The following is an 18,643-nucleotide window of genomic DNA, read 5'->3' as shown; positions in this document are numbered from 1 at the left end:
GACTTCTGTCTCAGAGAGAAAGAGATGCCAAAGATTGGAGAAAGCCTGAAATGGGAGTCTGAAGGCACCAAAGAGAATCTTTCTTCCCTTCTTGGTCTTGCAAGGGGCTAGCCCTGTTTCAGACAGGTCTGTTTTCGTTCCCCAGCAGGAAGATGGGGGTAGGGAAGGAAACAAAGAAGATGATGGGGGAAAGGAAAAGCTGGTGTGTTTCACTCTTGAGGGCCACTCAGAGAGGTAGTTCATCCACCAGGCCCCAGCCCCAAGGAGAGGACCTCTCCAAATGCCGCTAATTTCCTTCCGTGTCGTGCCTGCTGAGTCACCAGTGGAGGCTGCCACGTTGATGGTAGTGGTGGCAGTAATCACCCAACTCCCAGCTGCTATGCTCTGGAAAGATGTTTGGCTTTCAGGCCACATCAGGGAACACGTAAGAGCTGCCACGTTGTCAGGACTGGGTTTTAAGTTTCTCTCCCTCTGCAACTCCCCTTTGGTTTAGAAAAATTTTTCCAGATGTGTGGAGTTTCTGGAAAAAAACATTAGTGTCTGTTCATAGGATGAGGACCAACAGCTGCAATAATTGAGACTTAGGGGGCTGAGGGAGGAGGCAAAGCCAATCCATCCCAGAGTTTGTTCGACCCAGGCCAAGATGAGGGAGGTCTGGTGGAGGAAAGTATTCTAAGAGACATCCAAGAGTCTGGGTTTAGAGCCTAGAATCATAGACTCTCAGAGCAGGAAGGGGCCTTAGAGGAGCCTCCTTCTTTGTACAGGGGAAGAAAGTAAGGTCCACAGACTAAGGAGAGTGACTTTGCTTGGGTCATCAGTAAAAGAGCCAAAAGTTGATCCCTGCTCTTCTTTCTACTACATTCATTCAATCCTCACAACAGCCCCAGTAGGGCAGGGATGATTGGTATTCCCATTTTAAAAATGGGGAAACTGAGGCCTGGAGAAGGGAATATCAATCTGATAGTAATGTATCGGAGACCTAAAAACTCATTTCTGGCTAAAGACCAAACATACTGGGGAGGCCAGCTTTGATCGGGCGTATGCTTCACACGGCTGAATCTGGGGCCTATGCAAAATGGCTTGAATGAATGAATGAAATTAAGCTCTTCCTATGTGCCAAGCACTGGGAATACAAATAGAAAAAAGGAAGACAGTCCCTGCCCTCAAGAATTTCACACTCTACTTGGGGGAGATACCACATTTAAAAGAAGTCAACTAGGGGGAAGACAGAAAGGTCCCCCAATTTCATGTGCAGTGGTGGGGCTCTCCCTGCCACTCTGAATTCCTACCATTACAGTCATTCTAGAAGGCCCCTGTGGAAATGCAAGTGTGTCACCCAAAGGGATTACACACTGACCTCATTAGTGATTTAGTGGTGAGCAAGGGAGGCTAGGGGAGTGGGGCACAGGAGGGTGAACTCTTGATGGAAGCAGGACACAAGAGACTGGTCCTCAGTGGGATCCTCTGGGGGATGGAGACCTCCTGAGCACTTGAGGGGGAGGTTGTCGAGAGCTGTGGAGAAGGTGATACAGGGAGGTATTCTCCTGTAGCAGTAGAAAAAGCATCACATTTGGGTTACTTGGATTCCACTTCTTCCTAGTTGTGTGACTTTAAACAAAGAACTTCATGTCTCTGGTTTCAGCTTCTTCCTCTTTAACATAAGGACAATAAACCCTGCCCTGCCCACTTCCAAGACTTCTTTTGAGGGATCAAAAAAGATAATGGAAGTAAAATGTTTTCTAACCACTGACCAGTATAGAAATGAGAGCTGCTATTGTAAAAAAAGGCACCAAAGTCAAACTTCACCTGCTTCATTTTGGTGCTGGCCGCCTGCCCCTTTAAGAGCAATGGATAAAGTGGCCCCATGAACAATGAGGTCTTTGTGAGTGCTGGCAGGGATAAAGATGCTGCATCATGGGAAGGGCTGGGTAATTTGAGAATGCTCAGACCCTCTCTGATCCCATGTGCCCCTTCTCCTGCCCGCTCCCATTCCCCACTATCCTGGAGTCTCAGTGAGTAGTTCTGAAAGCACAGTACATTTGTTTTAGGCAGGCACATAAGTATGGACATCCTAAGGAAGACACACCTAGGACCCGTAGAGACTCAAGATCAGGGCTAGAAGAGACCTCAGAGATCAACGAATTAGATTCTCTCATTGTCTAGACAAGAAAACTGAGGTTCTCAGAAAGGATGAGTGACCAGCCCAAGGTCACACACCTTATTAGTGACAGCTCTGGTCCTTGTAGAGCAAGACTAGAGGCCAGATTATTATACTTTAGAGAACTTCTTGACAGAATCATCTAACAATGGAGTGGATTCAACTGAGAGGTAATGAACTCCCCCATCCCTACAGGTGATCAAACAAGCTATATGAACATTGTAAGGAATGATGTAGAAAGCTATTGCCACGTTAGTAAGGAGGTTGGACTAGGTAACACCTGAGGTCACTTCTAGGACTGGCCAACCTGGAATGTATGTTATATATCCTAAGAGCCCTCCCAAGTTTGCTAACCTGTGCTCTAGAATGAAAGACGTTAAGTGCAAACATACTAAGTACTCATTTTACTGGACAGAGAGTCCTCACTACAATATACCACTCAAATCAAATGACCACCAGATTCAATTGACAATATTTTAAAAAAATTTTTACTATGATGTCATGGTCTTCTTCAAGAACAAAGGACAAATAGCAATGTGCCAGGCACTATGCCAAGTGCTGGGGAGACAAAGACAAAAAAGAAAACATCCCTGCCCTCAAGGGGCTTCCATTCTGTCAGAGGAGACAACATATACATAAACAGGGTGTCCCAAAAGTGACGTTTAGGTCACCTTGTTTAAGTGTATACGAAATAAATACATAAATATAAGATAATTTTGGAAAGAAGGTACTTGTAACTGAGGGAATAAGGAAGGGCCTTGTGTAGATGGTGGTGCTTACATTGACCTTTCAAGAAAATCAGAGATCTAAGAGGCAGAGGTAAAGAAGGAGTATGTTCCTGGCAGGAGAGAAGCAGCCAGTACAAAAGTAATAAGATGTTAATATATAATAAGCTTATATATTTACATTGGAACCAAATTCTGAAGCGTTTTAGAAGCCAAACAGAGGAATTTTCATTTGATCCTAGAGGTAAAAGGGAACCAATGGAGTTTATTGAGCAGGGGTGTGATACAGTCAAACCTATTCATTAGGGAAATCACTTTGGCAGCTGTGTGGAGGGTGGACAGAGAAGGGAGACACTTGGGACAGTGAGACCAATCAAGTTATTCCAATAGTCCAGCTAAGGTGACAAGGACCTTGGTGGCTGTGTGAGGAGAAGGGAAAGGATGTGAGGGGTATGTAGGTAGAAGCCACAAGACTTGCAACTGATTGGACAGTTTGAGTGAGAGTGAAAATGATGTCTTCCTGGAGGGCTTCATTAGCTTCAGGTAGGGAACCCACTCTGTCCCACAGGAGCACATCAAGCCTTAATCCTAGCCATAGAAAGACACTAAACCCTGGTCCTAGACTGAACCCTGACCCCAGTCTCAGAATGAACCTTTAATCCAAGCCACAGACAGAGTCCTAGTCCTGCCCCCAGACAATAGCTGAATCACAGACTGTCAGAGCTGTGCAAAAGACCTTAGAAAGCACCCAATCCAACCCCTTCGTTACACAGATAAATAAACGGAGGCCCAGAAAAAGGCAGTGACTTGCACAGTGCCACATATCAAGTTAATGTCAGACCTAGGACGGCAGTACAGATTTCTTGACTCCTCCTTCTGCCTAGGGATATTTGCAATTTACTAGGGGACTCCTGAAGACTTGAGGAATTTAGTTATAATTTATAGGGAGGGGTACTGCCTATCTTGAAGTGATACTTTGGGGCCTGAGATGCTAATGGGGTCCTCCTTAGGTAATCTGATAATACCACCATATATAGGCAATCATCTACTTGGCCTGTAGAAACTGCCCCCAAAAGCCACAGCTCCCCCCCCCATTTCCCATTGGTGTGGCCTTCATTTTGTCTAACTTTGCTTTGAGTCCAGCAGGCTCAGAATAGATCAGGGAGGAAGGGAGGGAGAGAGGGCGGAGTTGGGGGAGACTAGTTAGGACAGCCCACCACAGAGAGAGAAGAATTGAGAGACAGAGACAGATTTGGGGAGGGGGAGGGGGAGCGGGACGGAGGAGGAGGGAGTAAGAGAGACCCAGCCCAGTGCTGCAAGTGGTTTCCTGTTGCTTGCTTCTAAACCCTCCAGATTCCTCCAGACCTTCAGACTGCCCGAAGCTCTCTGCTGACTCCACTGCTTGCTGCCCAGTCACTGAGGTATGCCCCCCCCCCATTTCTTCCTTTATCTATGGGAACTCCTCATTACTGAATTTATGCTTCCTACTCAGGGTATAGGCAGTACTTTCCAGCTCACACACCTTCTCCTGCTGGATTCGTGTGCCCTTCACTTTTTGGGGAGACTGGGTGCACCACGAACCTTCTGCACTCTGTACACCTTTTTCACATAGGCCACTTTGGTGGGGTAGGAAATCTGCCTGATGAATTTCAGCCCTCAGAACCACACACAAAGTACTCATCTCCCCTCCCACTCATCCATACCAGTTTGCTTTTATGAAGTTGGGAGCTGGGGGTGTCAGAAGGTCCCATTCTCCAGCATTCTCCCATTGGTTTGTGGAGGGCCGTCATCTCCCTTGCCCCTGCCCTATAAATTGTAGGATCATTGATCAGAGAGCAGACTTTTGAGGGAGCCGATCCATCTTCCTCATATTTTGGGTTTGGAAACAGAGGTTCACAGAGGAAGGGACTTAGCTGAGTCACAGAGCGAGTGAGTGACGAGCTGGGTACCATACACTCTCCCTTTTGCTGTGAATTATCTCTCTATACAAATGTGCAGAGGCATCAGAGAACTGGTTCAGCTGCCTGTTCCATAAGAGAGAAGCTGTGTAGGGGGAGGTTTCTGTTAGCCGTTCAGTTTCAGAAAAAAGGGGGTTTTGGCAAATGAGGAGATGTAGGTGGAGTGTGATTGGAAGGGCTCTGAGAAGACACCCCACCAAAATATATATGCATATATGCAAATGTATATATGTATATACACACACAAATATATGGATACTTGCAGCTACAGATACATATATACATAGAAGGCTCTCACTGCCTGAAGGTCTACTATTAGATCCATTCCCCTGGGTTAAATATTGGCCACCAGCCTGGTCCTTCCTTCTCTTCAAATGCTGTTGCTCCCCTTCTCCCCCACCCCCAACCCAGGTAACACATTAAATCACTAACCCCAAGGCCTGAAAGAGCTTTTCACTTGCAGAAGAGTGTGCAGAATGAGGAGGGGGAGGGGAGCACAGTGTCTAGGAGGGGCTCCTAAGGGGAAGGAAGTTGCCAAGGACAGACTTGGCTACTTTAACTTCAGTGCCCACTTAGTTGTTCTAAGGGTTGGCCCTGAACCGGGGTGTTTCTCAGGCTTGCTCTGCCCAGTAAAACCCTACACCATCACCTTGTAAGTTCCTTTCGGGTCCAAATACCTGCCTCCTCTTAGCTGCAGTTTCTTCTTGAAGGAGACTGAGGACAAAATGTGGGCTTGGGGTAAGGAAGAGGCTGTGTAATGTAAAGCTCTTTGGCCAGGGAGCCAGGAGACTTGGGTTTGAACCTTGGTTCTGATGCCGTATGACTCTGGGTAAGTCAGTTCCCCTCTATGAGCCTCACTCATGGTGAGGCTGTGTGCCTTCAAGATGAAGAGATGAAGCTTTGCGGGATCAGCCTCCCAGGACTGTGGTGAGGAAAGCCCTTTGGGAAACTGTAAGGAAATATGAAATGTTGTTATTATTCTTATGTAAACCGCATCTGTGATTTCACTGGCCAGAGGGAACCAGTTAAACACAAACCGCTTGCTCCCGGAAACACTGCCCCAGGGCAATGGTATGGGCAGCGGTGCCCTTGGAGGGAATGGTGCCAGATTCTGGAGCTGGTTTTTCTCTCAGTATTGGGAGTATCTGAGTAAAGGCCATGCCAATTGTTCCTTCTCCTAAAAGAGGAGGGAGGGAGGGAGGGACCGCTAGAGGGCCAAGGAGTTTGGGGTGGAAGTGAACGTTCATGGTGGAAAGAGTTAACCACCGCCATTGTCTGCCACATCGACAGAGGCTGGGAGGTTGGAGGGGAGGGGGAGTTGCGTGTGGTTGGGGGGAGGCCACCAAGGGGTGAGGGAACCTACTTTTGAAACTTTTTCCACCCACTGAAAAATCTCTCCTCGCCATGACTCAGGCTCAGAGGAATGTATGTTGCCATGGTAACCTTTTTTCAGGGTCTCTTGGTCTAAGGGAGGTGTGAGGCAGACCTCCCAGGGAGGCGGAGGTTGGGAACACTTTGTGAGGGCCTCCCCCTTCTTTTCCAGAACATCCCAAAGCTCTCTGTGGCTTGTTCCTCTGGCTAGCCTCCAGATGTGGGCCCAAGTTGCCCCTCCAGGCCCTTCTCTTTCTCTGCCTCAATTCTCCCACCCTAGTCCCCAAGTACCATGTACCCACTTTGTTAGGGAGAGCTGGTTTAAATTAAACATGGGTCGCTCTGGACATGAATAAAGAGCCTGGTAGTTAAATGCTTTATTTGTGAGAGGGAGCACTTCTCCCAGTGGGAACTGTTTGCCTGTCCTGAATAAATTCTGGATAAACAGGAGTTGAAGAACAGAATAAAGGAAGGTCTGGGAATCTCTTTGGAAGAGTCTTAGATACATGCACACCTAAATATAAAGACCACCCAAAGACATAAGAAGACACAGCAACAACCAAATACATACAGATACATATATATGCATATACAGATGCCCATGCATATAGAAATGAACCATAGAAACAAAAACTCAGAGATCACACACTAACATATCATTCAGTAGAAAATAGATCCCAAATAAAGAGGGCGAGTAAGAGCCTAGGTATTTTTCTTTTCTCCAGTCATAGAGCCTCTTCCCTCCTTGGGCTCTTTCCCCGTGGCCAGAGGCTGAGCCCCCTCCCTGCTTAAAGCCCCTCTAGAATTCTCAGCAGGGCAGACCCAGAGATTTACACTTTTACTCAACTGTTCTTTTCCCCAGAACTGAGGTTTCTTGTGGCCCTTGCTTTAGCAGGGCCATAAAAAGAACCACTTTGTGGTATTCCAGGCCCCAAGCACACTAGAATTAGAGGGAGCTGGGATTCCAGGACAGGAAAGCATGGTCCTCCCTTAGCAAGCACGCCCCGTTGGGACAAGGGGAGTGTGTGCATTCATGTGTATATTTTGTAGCTATATATTTTTGAAGGAGCTCCTTGGAGCAGGATGGGCAGGTTTTTACACTTAACAAGCTATTCACTTACATCACAGAGGTCATAAAATATTAGAACTGGCAGGGTTCTCAGGACATAGAATATCAGAGTGGGCCTGGGCTTTAGAACATGGACTATTAGAGCTAGAAGAGACCTTGGAACACTGAACATAAAATATTAGGGCTAGAATGGACAGACAGAATGTCTGAACGTGGAGCGTCAGAGCTGGAAGTGACCTTAGAGATTTCTAGTCTAATCCCTTCATCCATTCATCTATCCAATATTCTTTTATTAAACCACCTACCACATGGAAGGCTTTATATAAGACATAAAGACAAAGTCAGGAAGACTCATGTTTCTGAGTTCAAATCTGGCCTCAGACACTCACTAGCTGTGTGACCCTGGGCAAGTCACTTAACCCTGTTTGCCTCAGTTTCCTCATCTGTAAATTGAGCCAGAGAAGGAAATGGTGAACCGCTCCAGTATCTCTGCCAAGAAAGCTCCAAATGGGGCCACAAAGAGTGAGAAATGACTGAAAATGACTAAACAACAACAAAAAGACAAAATGAAAAACAGTCTTTGCACTCCAGACACATTCTACTGGAATGGGAAAACAGGAGGGGAGACTGAGGCCCAGGGCATGTAAGGGACTTGTGCAGGACCACATCACAGGTCAGCGTCAGGCTGGAACCCAAGTTTCCTGAGTTCCAGCCCAGTCACACCCGCCATGATGTCTGGCCTGCCACTTTCTTTACTCCCCCCAAAAAAGTGTAAGCACCTATTCCCCAGTTATTTGGGGCATTTGCCTTCTGGGGGAATCATTCTCATAGGTTTTCACAGTATTCCTCAGGTAAATTGTCCTCTTGGTCATCTGAAGGACATTAATGATGATAATCATAAAGACTGTCATTTAACACTATTTCATTTGATCCTCATATCCACAAGCCCTCGAGGAAGGTAGAGCTAGAGTTGAGGCCCAGGATGGGGACATGCTTTATCCAGGAGCACGCAGCTTCTAAGTAGTAGATCCATTCCTGGATCTCATGACTTTGGGCAGCAGTTTGGGAGGACAGTGAGCATCATAGAGTTAGTGAGGATCACAGATTTAAAGGTGGAAGGAACTTAATCCAACCTGATCATTTTACAGGTGAAGAAACTGAGGCTCAAAGAGAAAAGGTAACTTGCCAGAAATCACATAGGTAGTAAGTAGCAAAACCAGGATTTGAACCCCAATCCCCTCACTCTAATTATAGTGCTCTTTCCCACCATACCCCTCTTGTCTCCTAATACCTAATCTTTTCTTTCGAAACATGGAAGAAGTTGGAAGGAGAAAATGAAGGAACTTCACTGTATAACAGATGGCTTAGAAGGGCCACCGAACTCCTGCCCCCGGTCAAGCTATGAACTAACTGAAATTAGTTAGAAAAACAGTGTTCTCAACTCTCTAAGGGGAGGCAGGCTGGACAGGAAACCAACTCCATGCCTCACCTCCCTGTTCGATTACAGATGTCAACATCTGGGACTGAGCTTGGTCCCGTTTCTATACAAACAACCTGGCGACCAGGAGAGCCCTATTGGAGAGACTGGCTTGGTTCAGGGATGGAAAGAAAGAAACCCATCAAGTGTTGTTTGCTTGTGTTGTGGTCTTGCTGAAGCTGGGGCTGGAGCCAGCCTATTTAGGGGCGTCTCATCCATAGTAACCTCCCCATTGGCTCTGGCAAGCTAGATCCATCTTTGGGACCTTTCTTCTCGGAATAATCCAAAGGTCCAGGTCTGAACCCTTGGAGGTCCCCTCCCAGTCTCACTTAGGGAGAGTGAGGGTGGGGAATAGTGTTAAATGCTCTTCTTAGTCCCTAGGTTTTCTGGTGACTTTGGCTGTTGACCCAAGGCTGCTGTTTTTCCACTCCTCAGCCTTCCCCTCCCCATTTTCATTCAGTTCTGTCCTGGGACACACATAAAAGGCTTATTTGGAAAATAAATACTTAGCAGATTTTTCTAAGCAACAGTTTTAGATCTGGAAAGGACCTTTCAGCTCAGTCTAATCCAAGCCCTCTTTTTGTAAAGAAGGACATAGACCCAAAGAGCAGAAGTAACTTGTCCCAGGTCATACAGTATGTTAACGATAGAGCTGGAACTAGGACCTGGGTTTCCTGATTCCTCATATAGGACTCTGAGGCTGATATTACTTCTGGCCACCTGGCATGGTTCAAAGAGTACTGGATTTGGGGTCAAGGCTCTAGCATTTAATACCTGTTCTACGTGGCCTTGGGCAAGTCACATCTTCTCTGAGCTTCAATTTCATTTTCTATCATTGTGGGGAAATCGCTTTGTAAAGCTTTAAGTGCTATAGAACTAGGACTTATCATTAAGAGGTCCCCAAATACATTACTGCCTAACATATCTCCCCATGCCTAGCCTGCCTAAAATTCCTACAGTTCCTTTAGGTAAGCCACCCAAATTCACATGTTAGTGGGAACTATTTTGTTTTTTGACCGAGTGGAGGAAGGGAGCTCACTAGGTGGTATAAAAGGTGGGGGCTAGGGGACAGGAGCAAGAAGGCAGCAGAAGGGCTCGGAAAACAAGGACCTAGGAATGGTCCTGTAGCCTGGAAGGGTCCATGGGAAGGCAGAGGACCTGTTTCAAATACTCTTAAACCTCTCGGTTTTCTCCTTTGTAAAACGACGGGCCTGGACTGCATGATCCCTAAGGTCTCCTATGAATCCTAGGCTGTCTTTTTTGTTCAGGCTGTTGTCCTGAGTCTGGCCTCCAGGGGGAGCCAGAGAATAATTATGGGCCCCTCCCCTGTGCCTGTCTATTCTGTTCTCCCATTACTAATGGGGCATCTGAAGGGGGAGGCTTATGTAACCAGCTTCAGTTCTGTGCTTCAGCTCCATCTTCCATCAGGGGAGCTGGCCCTGTGCTTCCCAAGAGCCACTGTTCCTGAGTTTCAGGGTCACTTGCTTCTATTTAGTCCCTTGATTTCCCTGAGAGAAGTTCTGCCACTATAGAGAAGCCCAACTATGAAATGGTTCAGCCAAGATGGCTGGCCCAAACCCAAGTCAAGTCACAACAAGGATGGCCCAACTATCTTTGTAATGCCAACAAGAGGCACTGAACCTCATTTTTCTAGGGGTAGATGCAAAATCTACTTGCTTCCCAGAAATAGGATACTCCCCCCAGCCCAAATTATAATAGATTGTTCCCCAATATGTCTGGATAGGCTAGGGTCTTTCCAAGAGTTTCTGATTGATCTATACTCAATTATGTCTCCTTTATACTGATTGAAGCTCTCATATCTGTTGTCTCATAGTAACCCTAGTAGGGCAGGTTCTATTCTGTTTGACAGATGGGGATATTGGGCCCCAGTGAAGGGAACTGGCTTGCCTAAAGTTTTGTAGCCAAGTGGGAGTAGGTCAAGCTCAGATTCCCTGATTCCCAGTTTGGGATTCTTTAAGGCATCCTACTGCCTTAGACACAAGCCTGTAAGGACTCTGCAGGGCCAGTTTCGAATAGGACAACCTGTGGGGCCTGGAGAAGCTGACTCAATGTCCTAATGGTACCCATAATGAAAGAGACTAGTGGTGGTCTTTCTGCAGGGCCTGATATTTTTTTAGTGGTGGTGTTGACCCTTCAGATTTATTTTCCCATTTCTGTGGGGTAAAGTTTGTTTATTGGGTAGAACTATTTGAATTTCCATAGTCTCCCTCCAAACCACATGACTAGAGCTTACAGACTTGACCTTGGCTAAGGAGCCCAGACCCTCATCCTTTGGGACTGCGCTCTTTTGTGCTAGAGAGATAGACAGACCCTTGCCTCCATAACCTCCTTCATAGCCAGAGGAACAGTTTCTTCTTTCTGTCTTGGTGCTGAGGACCAGACAGATGACCAGACCTCCCCTTCTCTTTTCTCCCAGGAGCTGGTCCATGTCCTATCCAAGTGTCTGGGGAAGAGCCGCTCCTTGCTTATGAAGGGGTGAAGTGGAAGAGTAGAAAGGTCCAACCAATTTAGCCGTTCTTTTCCATCCCTAAGGCCAGTCCTGAGAAGACTGAGTGATCTCAGTTTCCAGTGTTGTTGGCAGTAAGGAAGGTCTTTCAGAAGCTTCTAGAACAAACAAAGCCAGAGGAAGGGACTTGGTGTTCAGAACAGGACGGGAAGAGAGTGGGGGTTCTGGCTTTGAGGACTGTCTGCTTTCTGCTGCCACCACGCCAAGGGAAATGCCTGGCAGTGGTGTGTCAGCGTATGCCTCCCTTCCATCAGCTTCTAACCTCTGTCAAGCTCCTCAGTTCAATTCAGTTTAGTCCAATTCACTAAGCTCTTATTGAGCATCTATTATGTTCAAAGTGCTATTTCAGCCAAGGGATACGGTGACAAAACTTACCAAGTCCCTTCCCTTAAGGATGTTACACCAGTAGGTAGAGAACAGAGACCCAGAAAGGAGGAATGATTTGTACAAGGTCACACGATAAATCAGTGGCAGAGACGGGACCACAACATAGGTCCACATCTAACATTACCAGGTCCCACAGCAGTACTGTTCTCTGCCCTTGAAGAAATGTTCAGCTTGTGCATGAGAGATAGAGGATGTGTAACCTTGAGGAGAGGACACAGAGATGATTCTTATCTTCAGATATCTGAAGGACTGTCATGGGGAAGAGGGATTAGGCTTGTTTTTCTTGGCCCTGAGAGGCAGAACTGGGACCAGTGGGGTAATGGTTTCAGGGAAGCAGATTTCAACTCCATATTAGGAAAAGCTTTCTAATAATTAGACCTGTCCAAAAGTGGAATGGTATTCCTTTCAAAGTAGCAAGTTTCCCATCACTGGAGCTATTTAAACAAAAGGTTGATCCCTATCAAGGATGCTAAAGTGAGGATTCCTGTTCAGGTACAGGTTGGACTGGATGCTTCCGAGGTCTCTTCCAGTTTGGAAGTTCTGTGATGGGTTCTTGTCTGTGAGAGAACTAGGAATGTAAAAGCAGCATCCAGTTGTACTGGGAAGCACAAGACCTAGGTTCTAGTTCTAGCTTTAATGTAACCATGTAACCCCTACAAAGTAATTTCCCCTTTCTGGGCATTCATTTCCATACCTATAAAGTAGAAAGAGTAATCCCTTTTCTCACAGAATTTGAGGAACAAATGAGACGATGAAGATATATGTTGGAAAGTATAAAGGGCTTTAAAATATGAGAGGGATTATTTAATAAGGTTGGGCGCAACTGATAGGTCAGATTTGACCATCTATCTTTAAAAAAAATTTTCAGTTAACAACAGTTTATTTTCTCACTCTCCCACCTCAGTCTTTTCTCTCTTATTAGGAAAAAAGAGAAGAAAAACAGAACTCTTAACAAATATGCACAACAAATTTCCCACGTTAGACATATCCAGAAATGTAGACCATCTATTTTAAGGGCAACTAAAATGCCCTGGGTGGGCCTATTGGACTTAGCAGGTTATACCCTAGTGGGGAGAGATGTGTGAGTCTTTGTCCCCTGTATTCAGACTCTAGAGGCACCATCATTACCATTCGGCCCCCACTCTCCCTCTGGGCTGTCACAGGAGTCTGGGAGGACACCTCGGCCTTTCTGGAGCTTTCTCTTGAGGGTTTCCTAAGCATCCTGCAGAGTCCTCCAGGGAGGAGTTGTGGGAGGAGGGAAGGAAGAGAAAGGGGTTGTAGCTATGCACCCAGGAAAATACTCTGTGAAACAAGAAGTTAGCTTTGCTCTCTGGTCCCAGTTGATGGAAAGGGCACTGACACTTCTCAAAGCTTGCTTGTCCTACAAGGACAGCTTGTTTCATAAGCTTCCCTCTCACCATCCCTTGCTTTGTTTATTCTCCTTGGCCTGCAGCAGAGGTAAGTTAACATTTGCATTGGTGCAGACTGCCTTCTGCGTATATTGACACTTTGGTTGGTTTTGAAAGGTCCTTTCATAGTTCCCTATTTTTGGGCAAGGACCATTGGATCATTTGCAGAACTGTGTACCTTTCTATAAGTGGACAGAGATCAACATTTAGGCCATAACAAGATACAAAAACGCCTCACCCAACCCACCAGGGAATTTTGATGGCTACCTTAGGTGATGTACCAAAGACACCTCTTTTATAGTTAGAGGGATCTTCTGCCCAGAGAGAGGAAGGGATTGGTCCAAGGTCATACAGTGTCTGAAGCCTATCGTGTTTCAAACTATTCCACATTGTTTCTCTCTTTTAACCATTTTTATTTGTTTCTTAGAGATGGGGCCAACAATCTAATTCGGCACCCAGGATTCAAAACTTTACTTCCACGGGAAAGGGGTAGTATAGTACCTTGGTTCTCTGTAATCCTGGCCATTCCCCCAGATCTTCCTGACTTGAGGGGCTCCTAGTCATACCCCCAGCCATCCTCTCTCAGATCTGAGCACTCCTTCAGGGGGAGGTGGCAAATAAACCTGCTCGTTCAGCTTTCAGCCCCAAACCAAGTCCTCATGTACCTTAACACTGACCAGGATTCTGCCTTGAAGCCAGTATATAGCCTTGAATACCCTTCTCTTCTGGCCACGTTGGGGAGAGAGGAAGGGCTACCATCCAGATAGGAGGGCAGGAAGATACTGAGACAGAACCTGTTGGCTGACAGATAAACCCTTTCAGTGGCCTGAGAGGTACACAGGACCTCTGCCCAGAAACAGACTCAGGAAATATTTACTCTGTCCAACTCCCAGACCTGTAACCTATTACTGGTACTTCCTCCCAACTCCACCTCCTACTTCTGGCTGCCACCTATAATCTGTTATTTTTCAGTGCATAACCATCTATTTATTTATTTCTTTTTCCTTTCAAAGAGATCTCATTTTAGACACGCAGCCTCTGTCCAGTGGCGGCCCTTGTTCAAAGCAGTATGGTAAATTTCCAGTCCAGGCTGGGATCCGTCCTGATGACACAATTGCCTCTCCTGGAGGCACAGGGATGATATTTTCCAGCTGCAGTCTGGCTTCTAACTGATTGCCTTCAAACAAACTCAGACAACCCTTTCATTGATAGAGTTTCACTGGTTCGTTTGCGTAAAGCCACATGCCAACTAGCAGGAGGAAGGGAAGTTTTCCATCTTGAATCCTGATTAGACAAGCCCTGATCTGTGTGAGGGGGAAAAGAGGTTCCAGAAATCCCAAGTCATCAGGGCCCAGACAATGACAGACTTAGGGCATCTCCCAGATCCTAAATCCATGTGCGAGAGTGGAAGATGTGGCAGGTCATGAACACAGAGACTGTAAAGGCAACACAAGTTAGTAGCAAGCCCTGGGTTTGAGTCCCTGTTCTGATACCGACTGTGTGATGCTAGATCAGAAGCAGCACAGTGTGGTGAAAAGAACACCAGCCCTAGAGTCACAAGACATGGGTTCAAATCCTGCTTCTTCAATTTAATAGGGATATGACATACTTAATAGTTTAGAGAAGTCACTTCACATCTCTGGGCCTCAATTTCCTTATCCATAAAATTCATTCATTCAACAAATATTTATTAAATGCCTACTGTATACAAGGCACTGTGCTGGGTGCTGGGGATAAGTCATGGTGCAGTTCCTACCCTCAAAAAGTTTATATGACACTGGAATTTGGACCAGGTGATTTCTAAGGTCCTTTCCTGCTCCAAATTCTATAAGATATTTCTCTGGGACTCAGTTTTTGCCTCTGTAAGATGGGGATAATACTCAATTCCCTCACAGGATCAGCATAAGAATCATAAAAGACTATAAGGAATGTGAGTTATGAAGGGCTAATAAATATCTCACTGTTTATGTTCTGAGGTGACTGTGACCTCCCTCATTCTGCTAGGTTCTGTGGTCAGAAAGCCCAAAAAGATGTGCAGTAGCCTAGAACCCAAGGTTCCAGAGAATAAAGTCTTTACATGGTTAGGAGGAATGTGCTTTGTCAAAACCCTAAAGTGACACATAATGTGAGCTCTCAGAATTATCGTGGGGGCCAAGGACATTCTAGGTCTCAAATGGAAACAATTGCTTCATTTTTCTGGGAGGCAGGGGGATAAAAAGAAAATTAAATTCAGGCATGATGTGCCACATGGCAGAGTCTCTGTGGAAGTTCAAGAACATTTTTTCCCTCCTTAAAAAAGGTTGGGTCATTTTTCAGGAACCCAGCATTCATTGTTTTGGGGTCTGGATCTCATTTTCTCTGATTAACACAACCTCCTGGGAAGAGATTGGCCAACCCAGGATTTAGTGCAGGCCATCATCTTGGGTTGGGGGTGGGTGAATGATGTAGGGGGGTGGGTGGGTGGGTGTGTGTGTGTGTGTGTGTGTGTGTGTGTGTGAATGGGTGTGTGAAAGAGACCCTGAGACAGCAGGGAGGGGGAGAATATACTGCGTATTGTCAAAGAAGACAGGTATATGTGAGAAGAGATGGGGGGAGCGGTTAAAGGCAATACTACAAGGATTGTTTGTATAGAGAAGAGAGTAAGAAAAGAGATGGGAGAATTTTAGCGTGTGTGTGAAGGGGAAAGAATGAATCATGTTATGGAGACGTGTAGGATGAGCATGTGCAAAAGGAGGAGAAATCTAGTATACGTGTGAGAGGGAGAGTGTAGGAGAACTGAAGTCCGTGTGCATTCAAGAAATGGGTAAAGAGAATGTGTGTGAGAGAGGTGAGGAGATACATAAAAAGGATGCCTAAGCAAGAAAGGAAGGCTTGGTAGGAAGAAGTTTTGAGTTGTATGTGGGGACAGCAGTAAGAAGGGGAAAAGTGTAGGGGTTGTATCGTGAGGGACTCAGAGAGACAAGGGAGGGAGAAACAAGAAAAAGAAGAAAGAAAGGAAGGAAGATGAAAGGAAGGCGGGGGGGAAGGAAGACAGGGAAGAGAGAGAAGAATGAATTGTAGAATCTAAGCTAGAGACAAGTTCAGACGCCGTAGACGCCGCCACCCTTCCTGTATTCCCCACACAGTATTATTGAGTTAAAGTGAATTTCCCAAAACTTCTGAAAGCTCCTAGATGATGCCTTCCAGTGTGTGGTGATTGGGGGGCGGGGGGCAGGGGGCAGGTTGAGTGCTCCCTGAATGGAGATTCAGTAATGAGGAGGACCCCCCCACACAACTCAAGGTCTCCCACTGACTCAATTATTGTTTTCTTTCTCCCACACAGGGTCGCTAGCACCATGAGGGCCTGGATTTTCTTTGTCCTTTGCCTGGCAGGCAGGGCACTAGCAGCACCTGTAAGTATTACATCTCCTTAGCCACAGAACTGTTTTCTTTGTCATTGGCTTTAGGGCTTCCAGTCTCTACTCCCCTTCCATAAGATCCCTGAAGAGAAGGATCCCATCACCATCTTGTACTAGATACACAGTCTGGCTTTCATTTTACAGTTGAAGAAACTGAGGCACAAAGATTTTAGTTGCCTTGCCGAAGGTCACACAGGTAGCAAGTGGCAGAGCCAGGATTTTAAACCCAGGTTTGACTCCAAATCCACCATACGTATGACCTTAGAAATATATCCAACCCTCCAGTGAGCTGCGATTCCATCATTCTGAGCACTCCTTCCACTGAGTGTAGTAGCTCCTCAAAGACTTTGAGAATTGTTGTGGCCAAAACATTCATGACCTTGTGGCCGGTCTATTGATGACACTCTCTGAACTCAGAATTCATGACAGACAGCCTTTCACTTAGCCCACACTTAGAAGCTTTTCCATCTTGGTAAAAACCTACCAGAATTTGTACTCCATTGAGTACAGCCTTGGAGAACCCTGGGCCACCTCCTTACCATGAAGGATTGTGGGATCAGAGGCCATAAAATCCAACTTTCCCATTTTACAGATGAGGAAACTGAGGCACAGAACATTTATGTGACTTGGCCAGTGTAGTATCTGGGGCTAGATTTAAACCTATGTCTTCCTGACTCTGACTATCTCTCTCTCTCTCTCTCTCTCTCTCTCTCTCTCTCCCCCTTTCTTCCTTCCTCCCTCCCTCTCTCTCTCTCCCCCTTTCTCCCTTCCTCCCTCCCTCTCTGTCTCTGAGATGTAGTGGGAGGAGTCCTAGAGAAAGGGAACGTAAGTCTCAGCTTTGTCATTAGTAATCCATGTCCCCTTACACCAGGAATTCTTAACCTTTTTTATGTCACTGTTTGCTTTGGCAGGCTGGTGAAACCTATGGAAACCCTCTCAGAATAATCTTTTTAAATGCATAAAATACATAGGATTGCAAAGAAAACCAATTACATTGTAAAACAGTTTTAAAATATTAAAAATAAAACAAGTTCCTGCTTAAGAACCAGCCCCTGCCTTAGGTAAATCACTTGAACCTTCCTGGGTCCAAGGTTCCTAGTCTGTTTAATGGCAGGAATGCCCTCACCTGGTGTGACTGAGCCCTGCCAAAGCAGGGGCTGCAGCTGGAGCTGAGGAACAGCCTGATGACTGTTTATTTCCTAAGGGGTGGATTCTCAAGTGGCCTCTGTGAGATTGATTTTTCCTGGCGTGCTTGTGTGAGAATGATTCTCCATCTGTACGTGGGTCTCCAAGGACTCTCTTTTCCCACCCACCGGTCCTCTTCTGAGGAAGGCAGATTAACCAGATTTCCTTTCCATAACCCAGGACTACAGATATCAGCAATGAGGAGTGAGGGGGAGGGGAGTGATGCTCACAGGCCAAATGGGAAGTGGGATCAGGGGAGGTGTAAGAGAGGCCATTTGGAAACGTCACTGGACTTGGAGGCAGACCATCTGAGGCCCAGTCCTGGCTCTGATTTTCCCTAGCTATGCACCCCTGGACACATCCCTTCCCTTCTTTGGACCTCAGTTTCCTTATCTGTAAATTGAAGATAATAATACTTGTACTAACTAAACCTTAAAGCATTTATTATGAAAATTATTACAACTACTACAGAAGAAATCATGGGACTGGGGTCCTGGTCATATACTTGGCAGTTGGAAATAGCTCATAATGTAGGTCAGGGGTGGGAAACCTGTGGCCTCAAGGCCACATGTGGTCCTCTAGGTCCTCAAGTATGGCCCTTTGATGGAATCCAAAACAAAAGGCTGCACTTGAGGACCTAGAGGAACATATGTGGCCTCGAGCCCACAGGTTCCCCACCCTGGTCTAGGTAAACCAACCAGAATGAAGCAACCTTCTAGGCCAGACTTTCAACCCTTCATTTTTGTCCTCCTTCAATGGGCTGTCCTCAGATTTTAGGCAAATTTGAGCCAGGAGTGTGAAGCACCCCTTTAAACAAGAGATGACCATGTCATGATATCCTCATCATCATCATCTTCATCCTCAAAGCCAAATGCCCAGGAAGGGTGTGTCAGACTCAAGTGCCCATTCCCACAAATATGGATGCCACAAAGGAACAAATTCCCATTAAAGAACACTTCACATCTATAAAGTGCTTTTA

General features: G+C 46.1%; 1 protein-coding gene across 1 annotated transcript in view; it reads left to right on the top strand.

Moving 5' to 3' along the window:
- SPARC (secreted protein acidic and cysteine rich) overlaps window positions 1-18,643 on the top strand; it is a 75,051-nt gene that overhangs the window by 44,506 nt on the left and 11,902 nt on the right. Inside the window, exons 3-4 of the mRNA XM_036749119.1 lie at window positions 4,237-4,304; window positions 16,404-16,473. Coding sequence (XP_036605014.1) covers window positions 4,237-4,304; window positions 16,404-16,473 — 138 coding nt within the window. The remainder of the gene's footprint in view (window positions 1-4,236; window positions 4,305-16,403; window positions 16,474-18,643) is intronic.

The sequence above is a fragment of the Trichosurus vulpecula genome, chromosome 3 (assembly GCF_011100635.1).
Source record: "Trichosurus vulpecula isolate mTriVul1 chromosome 3, mTriVul1.pri, whole genome shotgun sequence".
In the NCBI taxonomy this organism is placed as follows: Eukaryota; Metazoa; Chordata; class Mammalia; order Diprotodontia; family Phalangeridae; genus Trichosurus; species Trichosurus vulpecula.
The sequence above is the reverse complement of the archived record's forward strand: the minus strand, read 5'-3'. Positions and strand labels throughout refer to the sequence as shown.